This window comes from Eubalaena glacialis, chromosome 4, assembly GCF_028564815.1.
Source record: "Eubalaena glacialis isolate mEubGla1 chromosome 4, mEubGla1.1.hap2.+ XY, whole genome shotgun sequence".
NCBI classification, from domain to species: Eukaryota; Metazoa; Chordata; class Mammalia; order Artiodactyla; family Balaenidae; genus Eubalaena; species Eubalaena glacialis.
Window position 1 is genome coordinate 131,794,311 of NC_083719.1, and position 17,821 is coordinate 131,812,131.

At 40.0% G+C, this 17,821-nt stretch overlaps 1 protein-coding gene across 4 annotated transcripts in view; it reads right to left on the reverse strand.

The window, feature by feature from the left end:
• Positions 1-752: 752 nt before the first annotated feature.
• Positions 753-17,821, reverse strand: part of GEMIN5 (gem nuclear organelle associated protein 5) — a 41,963-nt gene continuing 24,894 nt past the window's right edge. Inside the window, exons 16-28 of one of the 4 annotated variants that reach the window (XM_061189902.1) lie at positions 16,917-17,144; positions 15,786-15,899; positions 14,897-15,019; positions 14,017-14,112; positions 13,453-13,590; positions 12,294-12,441; positions 9,115-9,234; positions 8,382-8,592; positions 7,064-7,318; positions 5,459-5,621; positions 4,326-4,830; positions 2,800-2,896; positions 753-2,237 (exon numbers count right to left, since the gene is read on the reverse strand). In XM_061189902.1, the coding sequence (XP_061045885.1) occupies positions 2,070-2,237; positions 2,800-2,896; positions 4,326-4,830; positions 5,459-5,621; positions 7,064-7,318; positions 8,382-8,592; positions 9,115-9,234; positions 12,294-12,441; positions 13,453-13,590; positions 14,017-14,112; positions 14,897-15,019; positions 15,786-15,899; positions 16,917-17,144 (2,366 nt within the window). In that variant the 3' untranslated portion in view covers positions 753-2,069. Of the gene's footprint in view, positions 2,238-2,799; positions 2,897-4,320; positions 4,831-5,458; positions 5,622-7,063; positions 7,319-8,381; positions 8,593-9,114; positions 9,235-12,293; positions 12,442-13,452; positions 13,591-14,016; positions 14,116-14,896; positions 15,020-15,785; positions 15,900-16,916; positions 17,145-17,821 lie in introns of those variants that run through there. The other 3 variants (XM_061189901.1, XM_061189904.1, XM_061189903.1) reach the window with 3 other exon arrangements.

Here is a 17,821-nt window from a genome sequence, read left to right on the forward strand (position 1 = left end):
GAAGTGGTTGAATAGTCTTACATATTAAAAGCTTATGGAAAACTCAATTTAAAATGATTCAAAAATGTCAAGTATTATAAGCTGGTATTTAAGATGCTTGTAAATATTATTTATGTTTTTAATTTTGTAAAATAAAGATTTCTTTTTAACCACTGGCATGAAGGTTTGGTCTTTCAAAGCTCTGAATTGCTGGCTTTAGAAGACGGTTGTTTGCTGTCAGTGACATGGAAGCATCTTGTCTGTTCCCTAACTCTTGCCTCCATTTTCCACAAGTTGGCTTGCATACAAAATGTCTCACTTCGTAGGAAGCTTTTAATGAGCAGCTGTGTAAACGGAATTGTCTCTTTACTTCATCTGCCTCGCTGATTATTGGGCCTTACTAGGAAATCAGTTTTAATTCTACTTCCTGGTGCTACTCCATTATATACTTATTAGATCCACTTATTAATTAGTGGACTAATTAATTAATTAGTAGATCCACTTATTAATTAGTGGACTTCTTTTGGATAAATTGAACGTCTGATATCCTAGACTTGGTTCAGGACTTTGTTTCCAATCCTTTCTATTGGCCCAAAAATGTGGGACTGTAAGTCAGGTACAGGAGCAGATCTAGGATTTTGACTGGGATGTTCACATATTGGAAGAGATATACTTATCGTAAGATTTGTGGTAAAGCAGCATAGGTCAGTGGTTCTCAACCAAGGTGCTTTAGCATGCTGGTGACTGAGCCCTACACATATATCCTTAACAAATTTGGATTAAAATAGGTGTTTATTTTTGCCGCAGTTGACAACAGGCTTACTGACATGTCAGGAGAAATGTTGAGATGAAGGGCTGAGGAACTGAGTGTTGAGTAGGGGTGTGCTCATTGCATGGGAGAGAGAAGAAACAGCTTATTAAAGTGGTGCTAAAGAAGGGGCACAAGTGTAGTAGAACTGTAAAGAACTTTGCCTTGTATATATGTGAGTGTGTGTAGGGCTGTGTCAGTGGTCATCCTCAGAAAGGGATGGTCCTGAAGAGTAACCAAGAGAATACTAACTATGGGTGTAATTCAGCCCCTCCATATACAGTAGTCTCCCCTTATCTGTGGGGGTTATGTTTCAAGACCCACAGTAGAGGCCTGAAACCATGGGTAGTACTGAGCCCTATAATGTATGCTCTGTTTTTCCTATACTAACGGGCAGGTAGTGTATACAGCGTGGGTATGCTGGACAAAGGGATGAGTCGTGCTGGGTAGGACGGAGTGGGACCGCCGTGAGATTTCATCGTGCTACTCAGAATGGCCACAGTTTAAAACTTGTGAGTTGTCTATTTCTGGAATTTCCCATTCAATATTTTTGGACTGCTGTCGACTGGGGGTAACTGAAACTGTGGAAAGTGAAATCGTGGCTGAGGGGGGTGCTGTTGTACTGCCAGATGTTCTTGAATTCCTGTGTTCTGCTAACGCAGTAAGGTCGACTACCAATCACAAGCCTTCGTTGTCAGCCAGTGCTGGTATCAATGAGCTCAGTTTAGAGTCCTTTAAGTCTAAGCTATTAATGAGCATTCTTTCATTTTCCCAACTTATTCAGTTGAAAGTTTCCGTTATGTACCTATTAGACACTAGACACTCTTAAGTGAGTGCTAGGGGTAAAATAGTAAAGGGAAGACATAATCTCTACCCTCCAACAAGAGTGTACATGTTTATGGTCAGGCAAAGCATTTATAAAGGTAGCTTGTGTTTAAGAATGTAACACTTTGGGTGATTAAAAAAGAAGTTTCTCCTCTTTGGGCGAAACCTGCATAAGGCTTTAGAGATTATCAACAATCACTTTGCAGGTGTTAGTTCTGAGTAACTACTGCTGGCTTTTCATGATCTTTCCTCCAGTAGGAAACCACAATTGAGTCCAAAGTCAGATTTCATTGTGTTTAAGTGTAGAGTTGATTGAAACTTGACTCTCACTTGTATTATTTGGATCACTGCAGAAACATATAGGGATCAAAGTGAATCTCTGGTGAGGTGTAAATGCAGAGGTGAAAGGTGTTGGATGTTTTGAATTTGGCACAGTTTCTTAGAGGTCCTTGAAAGTTCACATGCACAGGGTCTGGTAGTGTCGTTTGTAAACTTCAGTGCTGCCGTATTTCTCAAGGAGCTCTTGAGCCTGTTGCTGCATTTCCTGGGTCACGAAGCCAGAATATTGGGACCCGATGTGAAGCAGGATGAGGCAGCACTCCAGCACATCTGGGAAGGGCCAGGTCTGAAAGATGACACGGGGATAAACAAGGAAGCATTTGCAAAAAAAAAGCCACAAACACCTGCACAGAAGGCATGAGTGTCTCAAGTCTTATCTAATGACACTTCTCTGGCACGGTTGAGCCATTTCTCTCCTAAGACTTCATCAGTTACTCTAAGGAGAGATGAAACTCAAAACTGAGATGTCCCTCTCAAATGATACAATCTTTTCCTAGAGCCCTACTCAAATGAATTTAAAACATGATGCTTCTGTTACTACTAGGGCCACATCCAAATATACCTATCCATTTGTAAGCGATCAAATACATGGTACCAACTGTAGTTTTACTTTACCTCGTAATTAGAAAATTTGTTAGATTTCTCTGAAGGCTAAGGTATAAAATTGCTTGTGGTGTCAATAATTCTACTCTCACAAAACATTTTAGCTCACCAAAGGCAACTGGATCTTCAATTTTTAAGCACATACAAATGTGTACAGATTTCAGATGACGTTAAAGAATTTGGTGTAGTCAATTGATAACATAAAAAGTAATGTTTTACCAAATGAACTGCTATATAAATCTTACCTTAATACTCTCAGGAAACTTAGCTATTCTCTCATTGGCCTCTGTAATCCTTTTGGTTAATTCAGGCAAAGAAACTGGTTCATTTTTTTCTTCTTTACTAGTGATAATAATAAAAAAAGCACAAGTTATATGTCTTGCCCCACATAACTTTTAAATCTATTATCCTGTAAATAAAATTACTTTGTCACCTGGGTCTTTATCTCTTATCTTTAAATACAAAGGCTAAGAGAAGGGAATTTAATGTGATGTGATATAAAATTTTCAAAATGCAGTATTGTTCCTCACCACTTTCCAAATCCCCACTTCTTAGACATAGAGCTCCAATGAAAATTAAGGACCTTTAGGGGATTCAATCTGCAGCCAAATGCAAAGGGCCTGGATTTCTCTGGGGAATGGGTTACACAGAGCCGGGGTTCCTACCCTCAGGGTGTATGGATGCACATTTTTCTGGGAAGAGTGTCTTAAGCTTCTCAAAGGGGCCCTCTGATCCAAAGGTTAAGAGCCGCTGGGTTAGAGAACTTTTTTTGTGTTTTTCTTGTTACTAAAACCAAACATAAAGTGCTGCCTAGAGTGTGGTAGCTCACTAGAGAAGTAACTCAAAACTCTGACTCAAGATTTCACTCGTAGTATTTTTAGAGCAACAAATGTAATTTTAATTTTTAAAAGTTTAGTAATAATAGCTGTAAGTTTATTGACTGTGTTGGTTACTGTATTTTAGGCCCTGTGCTGTGGGGGACATAATCAAAGTAAAAGGCACTCGGCATAACAACTAATCAGCAACTGTTAATCACTGCAAACGCCCATAGCGAAGTGCCCTGTGATAATGCAAAAGGGCTCTAAAGTGATTAATAATCATCTATATCTACCTGGCCCTTATTTTCAATGGAAATGATTAGGATGCTGCAGCAATCTGATCATTTGGGATTTTTTACAGTTTAGTGTGTAATTCTGTACACTACCCTTTTTGTGTATTTTTTGGGATAGTACTGAACAATTGAAAAACAATGGTTTTGGGAATTCCCTGGCGGTCCAGTGGTTAGGACTCTCTGCTTTCACTGCCGAGGGTGCGCGTTCAATCCCTGGTTGGGGAACCGACATCCCATAAGGCGCGTAGCACGGCCAAAAAAAAAAAAAAAAAAAAAAGAAAATCAGTGGTTTTCATTAATGATGCAATAATGCAACTCCCTATTTTACATGATTGATTATTTAGGAATTTATTGCACAAAAGTAGGGTTTTATTGTACTGTTGTTATTAACAATATTTGTGATTCTGTTTAATTCTCAAAACAAGCAAGGATGGAGTTGGTACTCCATTTATGGATGAGGGAACTAAAGCTCAGAGACATTAAGACTCCTGCCTGAGGTCACTGAACAGGGCCAGGATTGGAACCCCACATCTGACTTCAAAGCCTATGCCTTAATGACTGCATTGTGGTGCTTCCAAGTGACCTGATCAATCTCATCAAGTAGTATGTGAGAATCCAGCAGGGTATTTTAGTTCCATGTTGTATTGAATCAGTACTTACCACTGGTTCTGAGGACTAGAGAGGGACTGCTCTGCTTCCTGTTCAGGTTCATTCTTATCAGGGCCATTTGCTGTGGATTTACAAAGTTGACTCTTCTGGTGTTGGCGGATCATTTCTGCCAAGGTCTCTTGGACTTCAGCAATGGTTCTCTGTGCATTTTGGAGACCAGCATGCTTTTCTGAAAAGAGCTCCTTACAGGCGTTCAGCATTTGCTCACCTTCTTCTGTGAGTCTCAGGTCTAGTTCTAGAGTCCTGCTTGGCTCTGGCTGGGAAGCTTTGGGGTCAGTTTCTTCAGGGCTGACATTGTCAAGCTGTTGGCTCTGCTCAACAGAGGTTGTCCTTCTGTGAGCAGCCCTTACCCAGACGCTGGATTCGGGGCAAGGCCCGGAGAGAGACCACCAGAATTCATACAGACGTCCATAAATAAAAAAGGCCTCCAAACTTTTGAAAGCTGGTGTGGTGGGGGACTGATGGTCACCCAGTTTGTCTCTTAGGTGGTCACAGCCTAGGAGAGAAGAAGAGGATTTAGGGTTGTTCATTTCTTTATCTGTCAGAAATCTGGCTTCCTGCCCGCATGTTGTTTCCTGTCACCCAAGAGGCAGATCAGATCCCAAGAAACAGAACAGCAGTGATCCATGGGACCACATGCTTTCCACCAGAAGCTAACCAGAGCTAAACATTTCTTGGTCTAAGGCAGTGTCCTCATTGCTACAGGCCATTTAAAGCATGATAGAAAAAGTATTTCATCTGTCCCACTGAAGGCTCTGGGGGTAAGATCCCACTGTGTCTCTGAAAAACCACAGTGTTTTAGGTTAGTGACTAATTGTGCAGCTCAAGGAATGTCTTCTCCATTCTTAATAACTTGTGAGCACATTGCTATTTCTCTAGAGCTGTGTGTAGGAAAGTATATAGGAGGCAGTGAGGTAGGTAGGTAGGACCAGGTAAAGGAAGACAGCTTAGTCATTCTGGCTACCTCTTAAGGAGGTTGGGTAAGAGAATTCAAACTTTCTACTAAATGACACACTGGCCCATGTCTGTCTTTCAATAACCTATGTACTCCTGGTGCCACAACACTGGCGGTGGTTATATCATCCTTTAGTGGGTGTGCTCCAGCAGAGCTGGGGGTCTTTTACCCTCCGGAAGAAAGGCTGAGTGCACTTCCTGCATGATGGTGAAGTTTCCTGAGTTGTAGCTCCGGATCACAGCCCGAAGCAGTCCTTCCACAGCTTCGTCCCAGGAGGCCACCTGCTGGCTTAGCACTGCCAAGGTCAGGTCATGGCAAATGTGAAGCAGGAGCTGCAGAGAGGAGCCAGAGTCTCAGTTAAACATCCTCTCACATCAGGCACTGGGAATGACACCAGAAATGTTCCTATTAACTGCATTTGGGAAGTACATACAGTCCACATTTAAGAAAGGTCCTCCTATCTCCACCACCCATTTTTGCTTCCTCATTGGAAACTTTCATATTTGGTTGTACAGCAACATACACTGTCTGGTGTTAAAGTCTGTTCATGCTAAGAAAATGCCTTGACATTTGCTAAATGCAAATTAAAACAAAAAATTAAAATTAAAACAAAATTTAAAAAATTAAACAAAAAGTGAGTTTCTTGAATTAAAAGCTGTAATTAAAAAAAAATCTGAAGTGTAATTAAGATTTATCAATTTTAAGTGTGCAATTTGATGAGTTTTGACAAATAAATATGTGTGTGTGTATATATATATATGTATACATATATATATACACACACACATACATATGGTGTAACTACCACCAAAATCAAGACATAGAACATTTTCATTGTAAGATACTCCTTTGTGCCCCTTTGCATTCAACTCCCCTCTCCCCATCCCCTGGCAACCACTGATCTAGTTTTTGCCAGTATAATTTTGTCTTTTCTATAATTCATATGAATGGAACAGTAGAGTATGTAGTCTTTTGTGACTTGATTCTTTGACTTACCATAATGCTTTCAAGATTTACTGATACTCTTTTTGCATTAGTAATTTGTTCCTTTTTATTGTTGCATAGTATAGTTTTCCACTATATGGATATACTGCAGTTTGTATATCCATTCACCAGCTCATGGACATTTGTGTTGTTTCTATTTGGCTATTATGAACTAAGCTGCCATGAACATTTCTGTACAAGACTGTGTAGACACCTGGGTTCACTTCTTTTAGTGAAATATCTAAGCAATGGGGTTGCTGGGTGTCATCGTGCACAGGTATATTTAAGATTTTATAAACAATGATCACATAAGGAAGCCACAAAATAACACATGTGGTCTGATGCAGGGGCTGAAATTTTTGTGAGCTAGGGCAGGGAAATGGCACTGGGGAAGGGAACATGAGGGACTTCAACTTGATTCTTTCACCAAAAGCAAAAGAATATACAAAACAAAACCAAAAGACTCCATGAAGCAAAAATGACAAAATGTGAACATCTGTTAATTAATTCTAATTGATGGGTACTTATTATTATATTAGTTTCTGTGCTTTTCTTTGTTTTTAGACTTTTTTTTTTTTCTTTTAGAAGGGAATACTGATCGAAGACTAACTTTAAAGATAAAGGGCTCTAATTAATCTGAAGGGATCTTTCCAGGTTTCCTGGGCCTGGCTTAATCTTTTCTGAAATACAAACTGGCATTCTACATGTTTCCTTATTATACTAGACATGGATTAGAGAAGTCTTAGCCTACTGAGTGATTAATATCAAAAGCTCATGCAGAAAGGGGTACCTGTTTGGAGGGAGTGTTACTTGTAGCAGATGGGTACTTGATATCTTGCAGCTGCTGAAATGCTGCCTGGTACTGCTCTGGGGAGTCGAGGCTGAAGGCGCTTTTCCATACTGCAGTCACCCTCTCCACAAAGGGCCTTTCGCTGCCTGCGGGCCAAGCATTGTAAGAAGAGGAGGAGCTTTTGCCCTCTGAAAGCTGCTTTTCCTCCAGGTGCTTGGACAGTAGCTCAAGAAGGCAAAACACCAATCTCTGGCCCTGGAACCCAATAACAAAGGAGAGGAGGTGTTATGCAGGGAAGTGCTCCATTGTCTAGAGCTCTCCCCAGTCTCTCAGATTCCCCCCCTTTGCATTTGCAGCAGCCTTCCCCTCCATGTGCTGCCAGCCCAGTGAGTCTTGTGGGAGGGGGAAAAGAGGTGATCTAACAGACAGTTTTTCCAAATGCCTTTTGGGGGATTCTTACCCACAGCTCTTGGAGCTCAAGCAACCATATTTATTACTTTTTTTTTTTTTTAGCAACCATATTTGTAATATGACACCCCAGCTATAGCCCTGCTCACTGAAATTTCAGCCACATGCAGGCCAGCCACTTAAGACTTGGGGCCCAGTTTGAGAAAAGATGGGCTGGACTCATCTAGTTCTTTTCTCTGCCCAAACTTCAGATTAAGGCATACAGAAGTTAAAGCATCATGGGCAGAAGGTGCTGGAGCGGACAAGCCGTGTAGATGTGAGAGCTGGGGGAGTGGTTAGGGGCTATACCCAAGTAGGTTTAACAGAGGGAATCAGCTGGAAGAGAAGAGAGCACAGAGAAAAGGCCTAAAAAAAATCCCTACTTTTGCTGGGTTTTCAGTTGCCATGAGATTCCTTGTATATCCCTATAATATTTTCTCACTTAAGCTTGGGAAGGTCTCTGTTTCATATAGGCAGAATTACAGCTTACAGCTGAAGAGGGCTGCTACAGGCAGAGCACCATGATTTCTGTTAAAGCCAATCCATCTTCTTCAAAGCAGACCCTCTTCCTCTTCATTTTTGTGCTGGTGACATCAATGAAGAAACACAGGGGCTGAACTGACTAAAGGCTATTCGACTGCTAAGCAGTGGGAATTACTGTCAATAACCACATTATCTTTTACTCTGAATGTGGCAACTGACAAGCCACAGTACTTAAATGGGATAGTATGGCCAGGGCTTGCTGGACACTTCTAAGGATACTTACCAAATTGGTACAGCTTGTGCAACTGGGTAATTCACTTGGAATCTGACTAGAAAAGGGTTTGGGGCTCATCCCTCTTAAAAGCCGGAGAGGCAGTAACAGACTAACCTTCAGACTTTCGTGGAGCTGCAGGGCTTCCTGGGCTCCCACCCAGTTCCTGGCCAGAAGCAGTTCTTGGGCACATCTGAGAGCCAGGGTAGCAGACAACTCATTCTCTCCTACGATGGAAGCCAACTCTGCAGCCGTTCTAAGTGATGCCACATCCCCCTTTTTGGCCAAAACTTTGGCTGCATCATAAGCTGAAGTGGCTCCTAAATAGCTAAAATACAAAAGAAAACTCAAGCAAAGTGTCATAAACAGATCGCCTACTCCTGCTCCCCAGAGGGTTGAATCATTTCTTTCTGTCCACTTTGCCTTGCGTGCCTTCCTGTGGTCCCAGGTGTGTCATTACCTGTGGCTGTCCCTGTGAAGGCTGAGGCCAGTGCAGCGGAAGCTGAAGAGGCAGCATTACACAGGTTAAGGAGATAGAGGAACTTCAGCAGTTGCTAAGTTGAACCCAAGCAAAGGAATCATTCCCTCCCATTTCCCATATTTAATGATACAAGACATCCCTAAAGAAAGGAGTGATTTCCAAGTCCACGACTTGGATTTCTTGAAGTTATGGTGACTTACATAAATACCAAGTAGGTAGATCCTGATGAATCTTATGAAGCTGGCTTTAATACATATATGCTTTTTAATTTGCTAGTTACTTCACCCCCACCTCTAAACTTTCTTCCATCCTTGTCCAGCTCTTTCAGAAGCTCTTCTTTGGGTGCACTCCTGTTTCCCTCAGACTTACCATTTGGCTGCTAAGGCATAATGGCCGTCTTTTTCTAGGATGGCTCCCCAGCTGAGGTACAGGTCTTTCAGGATCGGGTCCTCTGGGCGCAGCCGGGCCTTGGCAATTGCAATAGCCTCCCTAGAGGCAAGAATAGGTAATTAGCCAATCTGAAAGAGGCCCTAGGAGGGGCTGCAAGGTAGGATAAGCCATTCCCTTTGTGTTGTCTGTCTTGTTCCAACTTCCCATAAAAAAACTGTATCCCTGCATTACAGGGCAAGTTAGAACTGTGTGCTGTGCTCAATTCTTCACCTATGTCAGCAGTTCTTAAAGTGTGGTTTGTGGATTCCCAGAGTTACAAAGGCTCTTTCGGGGGTTCATGAGGTCAAGACTATTTTCACAATAATGCCAAGAGGTTATTTGCCTTTTCTCAGTGTGTTGACATTTGTACTGATTATGTGAAAGCAATGGTGGGTAAACTGCTGGCATCTGGAGCAAGAATCCAGTTAGTGGCCCTTGTCGTTAAAAAAAAAAAAGGTAAATTTCCTTGAAAAGGAAAAATGATTAATTTCACAAAATCCTGCACATCCTGTTAATATTCTGTGTGACAAAATGGGAAGAACATTTTGTGTTCTTTGCTGAATTCCAAAGTACAATGGTTCTCTCTATGAAAAACTTATATGAACGAATTGCAAGCTGAACTAGTTGCTTTTATTTTGAAGGAATCTCATTACTTCTTGAAAGAATGACTAACAAACAAACTATAGTTATTTAGTGTTGAGTATTTGGCAGATGTTTTCTCAAAAATGAACAAAGTAAGCCTGTCATTTCACGGAAAACAACCAACAGTACTGTTGCCAATGATAAAATTTGAGCTTTCAGGTGAAAATTAGAGTTTTAGGAAACTTGTGCCTGCCACTGTGAGCTTGACGGCTTCCCCAAAGTTAAAGACTTTTCTGATGAAGTAAGGAATGTGATTTTTTTTTTGATATTTTATAGTGAGATGTGTTAACATTTGGAGGATCTGTGTTAACTGACTGAACTACTATTTTCCAAATGACATACAACTTCTGAGTTGTAGCCAACATAAAGTCATAGCTGGAATAAAAGTGTTTTAGACTAAGGTGATTTAGACACAGAAATATTTAAGAAGTACATAATTTGAGACCTCTACTTCCAGCCATGATGGAGGGACAAATAGGACCAGACGTATCTTCCTGTTGCAAAATTAAAACATTGGAGAAAATAGGTATGAAGCAACTGTTTTCAGCCATTGGACACCAGGCAGCACAGGACTGTCATCCCGGGGAGAAGGAAACAAATGTTGTGAGCCCAGTCATGGCCCTGGCTTTCTGCCTAAAACCATTTTCCCAGAAGGAATCCCAGCAGAGCTTCAGCAGTCAGGGCTGAGGGGAGACGAAGCAATTGGAATTTGTGGGGCAGGATAGTAGGAAGGAAGAAGCTGTCCAGAGAAAGAGCTCCACAACGGTGCTTAGGGATCCTGTTGAGTCTCTGGTTTGAACACAAAGCTGTGCATATGTAGGAAAGTCCTTAAGGCTGTACAAAGAATAATCAGGGAACGATAAGCTGAATAATTCCCAGGGCTCACTCAGGGTGTGGAGACCTACGAGTTTTGACCACCCAGTATTTGAGTTCTGATTTGTTGACTTACACAAGGCATTCGGTAAAGACACCAGAAGGCAGGAGGGCAAACTAATTCTAGAGTATGGATTTCTCTGAACTTGCCCTAAGAAAGCTTAAAACAGCCAGGAAAAGATCAAGTTGATCTGCAGGTAACTTTACGGCTTGCCAAAACAGAGTCCAGCATTCTCTAAAGGAAGACAACACACCAAAATAGGATAAAAAGAAAGTCTCACCAAAGCCATCATATGAAATGGCTGAAAATCAGTGGTGGAGAAAGTCCTAAAAACAGTCAGAGAAAAAAGACATAGTTCCTATATAACAAAGATAAGAATAAATGCAGTAGTCAAGTCAACAATGCAAGCCAAGAAAAAATGGAATGATATCTATGAAGCACAGAATGACAGAACCTTCCAATCTAGAACTCTACACCCACTGAAAGATCCTTTAAAATAGAGGCAAAATTAAAGACTTTTATAGACAAACAAAAGTTGATGGAATATGTCACCAGCAGGACCACAGTACAAAAAAAATGTTGAAGTTCTTCATGGGAAAGAAGGAATTAACAGCAATTGGAAACTTGGATCTACATAAGAGAATGGAAAGTGCTGGAAATAAATATATGGGCAAATATAAGAAAATGTTAAAAAACTTAAAGGTAATTGTTTAAAGCAAGAATTCTAATACTGTAATGTGGGGTTATAACATGTATATAGTATGTGAAATATATGACAGCAATAGTGGAAGGGACAGGAAGAAAGAAAGAAGTATGATGTATGCAAGAAGTGGTACAATATTATCTGAAGGTAAACTGATAAGTTAAAAATGCTCATCATAAACCCTAAAGTAACCATTAAAAAAAATAAATAGAGCTGACATGCCAGTACTGGAGATAAAAAAATATTTAACTAATCTGAAAGAAAGCAGGAAAAGAAGAAATGAAATAGCAAGATGGTAGATTTAAATCAGTTGCACTAATATTTACATTAAAACACTCCAATTAAAAGGCAGAGACTATCAGACTGGATAAAAAACAAGACCCAACTGTATGCTGTCTACAAGAAATATTTTGTTGCTTTTGTTTTCTGTACTTAAATATGTACTGTAGTGGAAGAATAATAACTTGAACAGAAAGGATTCACACCAGTCTCAGAAGAGTGGTTACTGCTAGAGAAGGGATGAGGACAGAATTGGGGAAAGGCAATTCAACTAAGTCTGGAATGTTATACTTCTCACTTCACAGGTGGGGCTTAAAAAAGTTCCTCTCTTAGTAATTCATTAAGCTGTTCATTTGTATCATGCTCTTTTCTTTGTTTGTATTACTTTAACAATAAAGAAATTAAAAAAAATATCAGTAGCAAATATTGCTGAAAGTTAACATTTGTTAAGTATAGGTGGTGGGTGCACTGATGTTTAAGCTAGTGAACATACATTTGTGTGCATTTGAGATGTTTAATTGCAATAAATTTTTTATGGTGGTTATCATGAAACAGAACTGTTATGTAGATTAATTTCACATTACATCCAACTGCTGGTTTCAACTGTTGGGTCATACAGACCTGTAGAAATGGTTTGACTTGAGCAGCTCCACAGCTTCATACACTTTGTGGATAGAAAGTAGGTGAGAGGCAGCCTTGACATACTGGTCCTGAAAACACAGTTGTTTGGCAAAAGCTTCCACGGCCCATACCCACACATGGTAACCGGCTTAAAACAAACAAACAAACAAACAAAAACAGCAGATTTAAGGGAAAAAAGCACGTACATTTGGGTTGAAAATGCTTGTTGTCAGTCACTGCATTAAGCAGAACATTTAGATAGTAATTCAGCTGTTGTTTCATCTGATCATCTGTTTCATCTACCTCTCCCCATCCCTACATTTTGAAATGTAAATTGTTTCTCTGATTATGTAATACATAAAAAATAGTACAACATTCAAATGTACATGAGTATGGAAGTCAGACAGTGCTTACCCTTGTTGGGGTGCATGCAGACTGACTGAAAGGGAGCATGAGAGAAGCTTCTAGGGTACTGGTTATGTTTCTTGATATGGGTGCTAGTTACAAGGGTGTATTCAGTTAGTGAAATTCAAGTACACTCGTGACCTGTGTACTTCCATCTCTCTCTCTCTGGCATACTTCAATAAAAAGCTAAAAAATGAGGCATGGCATAAAAAATTTCCTTGTTATCCTGGCACCCTACTACCCAAACTTGTCCAAATTCCTTTCCCTGGAGACAACCATTATTATTAGTTTCTTTTGAAACCTTTGGCAATAATCTATGAATATATAACCACACATGTATAAGTATCAATGACAGTATTAAATATTCTGTTGTGCATCTATACCTTGATTCTTTTCACTTACTAAATTTTGGAGCTCCGTTCTGTATCAGAATGTACAGAGCTGCCTCATTTTTTGGGTATCTATAGGAGCTTCTACTGTATAGACATACAAGATTTAACCAGTCTTACACTGATGGACATAGAGGTTCTTGCGACCTTTTGCTATTACAGATACCACTGCAATCCCAGTCCATATGTATCTGCCATTTTGCATGTGTAGATGCAGTTAAATTCCTACAGTTAGAACTGCTGGGTCAAAGGGATGTGGATTTTAAATTTAATTATTAGACATGGCCAAATTGTCCTTCAAGACAATGTCTATCTTTAGTGGATGTATCCTAGAGATGCTAGGGCTTTTGTTGAAAAGAACATACCGACTGGTGCCATAGCCACAAGATTGTCTGTCAGCTCCCCTCTTTCTGCTGCAGTCTGCAGAACACCTTTTAGATCTCCTTTCCAAAGCATGAGCTGGTGAAATAATTCGGGGTGGCCATTTTCCAAGTGACCTTTTCCTGTTTGGAGGAGAAATATTTGGAAGATGTTTCAGAAATATCTGTCTGCACTGTCTTCTAGAAAAAGAAAGGCAGGATGAACGACAGGAATAAATTCCTAGAATATGTAGTCACTGGCTCATGGGTAAGTCACTTCCCAGAGTGTTCATAATGGGGCCTGAAACCCACTCAGTCACTTGCCCACCCACCCACCCACCATCACTTGCACTCAGACACTCAGAATGGACACTGTATGTTTAGGGTCCTGTGACAGATGCGAGTGAGGGGTGTTTGTGAACATGCAAATAGGGGAACTCAAAACCTAGTTAGCTGACATGTAAAACTAACCATTACCATACCACAGGATGGCAGCCGTAAAAGAGGTATGTATAAAGCGTTAGGGAAGCATAAAGATGGACAGGATTGTGTTGATTGGACTAGTCTCACCTTCAACCTCAATCATTCTGTACAGGGTAGCCCTGTCTGTGAAAAGCCCCAGGTGAAACCTTTGCTCAAGATCAGCAGACACATCCTCCTTTGGCTCTGCTAATTCAAAAAGACAAAAATTCGGATGACGTCATTTAATAGGTTACTGTTTTCTGTCCAGTTACTTCCGAATGTATGTAACACCCATTTCAGATGCTGAGAAAAAGAGACCTGTGCCCTTGTTTACCCTAACAGAGACCCCTGCTGGTTACAAAGATAGCAAAATATGAAAATACTTCGTTGGGTTTGTTAGGTTTGTTTGTCAGGTTTGTTAGGCTCAGGTTTTATACTGTTTGAATTTCATTTTATCATGTGCATCCCTTTTCAACACATAAAATTCAAAATTAAAATGAAAAAAGTTGCTCAAATGTCAAAATAACACACATTAGGTGAGGGCTTTGAAAAACTGAAACCAAAAAACCTTCTATAAACAAAAACTTCCATCAAAAATTTTTAAAGGAACTGCCGTATTAAGGGTTATTTCCAATGAGCAAATGATTTTCTTTTCTACATGTACATGCTGTTTACTGGGGAAAAACAGTTGATGGAATTGATTCACGCTGAGATATTGAAGCCATCATACCAATTCCAGCACCCATATGGCTGTCAACAACTTGATTTATAATAGAAAAGCAGAGCATTATGTCTCCAAGGCACTGGAGAGTGCTGACAGCGGTCAGAGCGCGGACAGAACCTGGCAGCGGGGCGTGGGGGAGGGATGATGCAGAAATACAACAATTTTGGACATTTGTTGGCTCATTCATGTAACATATAAACAAGCACTTCTTATGTGTCAGTTCCCAGAAGACTACGGATGGGCCAAGGAAGTGTATTTCTGTACCTCTGGAGTGTTTTGCAGTGGCTAATACCAAACAGTCCTGATGAAGCTCCTCTTTGGATCTGTGGTCCAGACTTGTACTCAGTGGAAGCATGGAACGAGCTTTTCGCTTCTTGATTAAGGCTTCTGAAATGTAATAAAAGTACAGACTGTCTGAAGAAGAGTTGATCAAAAACACCAAACTGAACGCATGCCCATTGTGTGTGTAACCTACTGGAGGGATACTGCTGGGCAGAGAAAGTTCCCACTCTTATAAGGAAGCTTTCAAATTAAATTAGCTGGGGGCAGTGTTCACAACACACACAAACGTGTCCCTGTGAACACTTGTGAAGCAACATCAACAACTGCAAAATGACGGTTCCTCAAGTACTAAAAAAAATGACCCCAAATCGAAACAATCAAAACACTTACAAATATTTAAAATCTAAAACAAAACGAAAAACTGAAAACTTTTGAGTTTTCAGTTGCATGTAATATTTGAGGATACTTTAACAAAATATTTAATTTATTTATTTGTAATAGCCAAATAAATAAATTTGTTTTTTATTCTTTTGTTAAAAATTTTTTGGCTGCGTTGGGTCTTCATTGCTGCACACAGGCTTCCTCTAGTTGTGGTGCACGGGCTTCTCATTGTGGCAGCTTCTCTTGTTGCAGAGCACGGGCTCTAGGAGCGCAGGCTTCAGTAGTTACAGCACGCGGGCTCAGTAGTTGTGGCTCACGGGCTCTAGAGCGCAGGCTCAGTAGTTGCGGTGCACGGACTTAGTTGCTCCGCAGCATATGGGATCTTCCTGGACCAGGGATTGAACCCGTGTCCCCTGCATTGGCAGGCGGATTCTTAACCACTGCACCACTAGGGAAGTCCCCCCAAATATTTTAATTATTAAATACCAACCTGGCTTTTCTTTAGGCGCCTCCTTTTTCAGTAAAGTGACTTTGTTATTAATGGTGACTTTTGACTTTTCAAAACCTAAGGATGCTGGAGTGCAGATAACTGGTTCTTTAGAAACTACATCATGGGGAAAAAGAAAAAAATTTGGATAAGAACAATGTAGAATCTAGTTCTTTTTAAAAATTAAGAGTATACCAGTCTTAATGGTGTGATTTTATCTATTACCCCAAATATAAGATGAAATATTTCAGATAGGAAGCATGGGTAGTCTCCCTTTCCCCATCTCACAAACTGCCTTCCAGGAATCTGTAGGTTTATTACTTAGAACTCTTGACTAATTGATCTAAGGAAAAGTTATAAAGGTTCTAGCCTCCACAGCTTTATACCATAGGTCTAGGAGTTCCCAAACTTGGCTTGGGTGACAAAGTACTAATTGCATATTTAATTACACAAACAAGGAACAACTTTACCAATAGAAATTTAAAGTGTATGGGATACAGAGTCACAATCCTGAGTGTACACACCATGAACTCAAAAAAAACACAAAAAACAAAAAACCCAAACTAAGTTGTTGATCTACAGGGGTAAAAGAACATTTTATGATAAAGAAGTATTCTGATGAATCTAAAAGATAAATCCATTAAACTTTTTAGATCTTTATTTACCCAAACTGTGGGTCCCAGTGGCCATCCCTTGGGATGGAGAGGGTCAGGGAGAACTCTGTACCATATATTTTGGCCATTTTAAATTCTGTCACATCAAAATATTCTGCTGTGGAATTAAACAAGTCAGTCCTATTTATATTGTTTGCCTGCAAGTTCCCAGAGTGGTGATAGTTTCTAGGTCAGATATTTGTAAGGGACAATGGTTTCTTTCAGTAAACATGGCTGATGACATCATATTGTTAAAACTTTCCCCATGTAAGTCTCTATGTATACATTGCCCTAGTTTCACTTTGTCCCACAGTCTTACCCTGCTCAAGTTGATAAGAAGTTTTCTCTATAGAACTTCACTATTTCCATCCCAATCATCCATTAGATCCCCTTAACATTTCAAAGGTAGACCTGGCTTAGTTTCCTGGTCATGACTACTAAGTCCTAGAGAGTTAGTGAAACACAGGATTTGGCCACATACCTGCCGAGGTGACACCACAGGGTAGCTCTGGCTCCCGGGCTTCCTCCTCAGTCTCCTGGTCTGACACTCCATTCTCAACAGGGCCCGAGCTCTCCTTTACGCTCTCTTCTTCATTCCCGTTACACAATTCCTGCTTTACAGGCACTCTCAAGATGGGCTTTTTCTTCTTTTTGGGCTTTGGCTTAGGTTGAGAGAGCCTTTTTTTCTCTAATTCAATACTTTTCTTGCCTATAGAAATCACAATTCAGAAAAGGATAGATTAAAGTATATATTCTTGGTTAAAAGCACTCTAGGAGATAATCTCCAAAACCTTATTTCTCTTCTTTTTGATAACATTCTTACCCTTTCCCTTCCTTCCCAATGAATTCTTAGTTATATTATCAAAATGTTAACCAAACCAAACTCTTTTGGGATTTCATTAAATCATAAACACAATGCCCATTTACCCCTGAATACTTGAGTGTGTATCCTACAAACAAGGATATTCTACATCATCAGAGCACAACCATTAAAATCAGGAAATTAACGATGATACATTACTCCTGTCTACTCCCACCTCACTTAAGTTCTGCCAGTTGTACCAAGAATGTCCTTTATAGCAAAAGGAGTCAATCCAGGACTACATGTTGCACTGGCTTGTTATGTCTCTACTTTCTTTCAGCCTGAACAGGCTCAGATTTTATTTTGACTTTTATGACTGGAAACTCATGAAGATTACAGGATAGTTATTTTGTCAAATTTCCTTCAAATTGGGTCTGCCTTATGTTTTTCATGATTAGATTTAGGTTATGCATTTCATTGCCGCAGGCAATCACTGATTTGCTGTCACTGTAGTTTAGTTTTGTCTGTTTTAGAAATTTGTATGATTTATAACTACATTTCTTTTGTTTTTTTAATTTATTTTA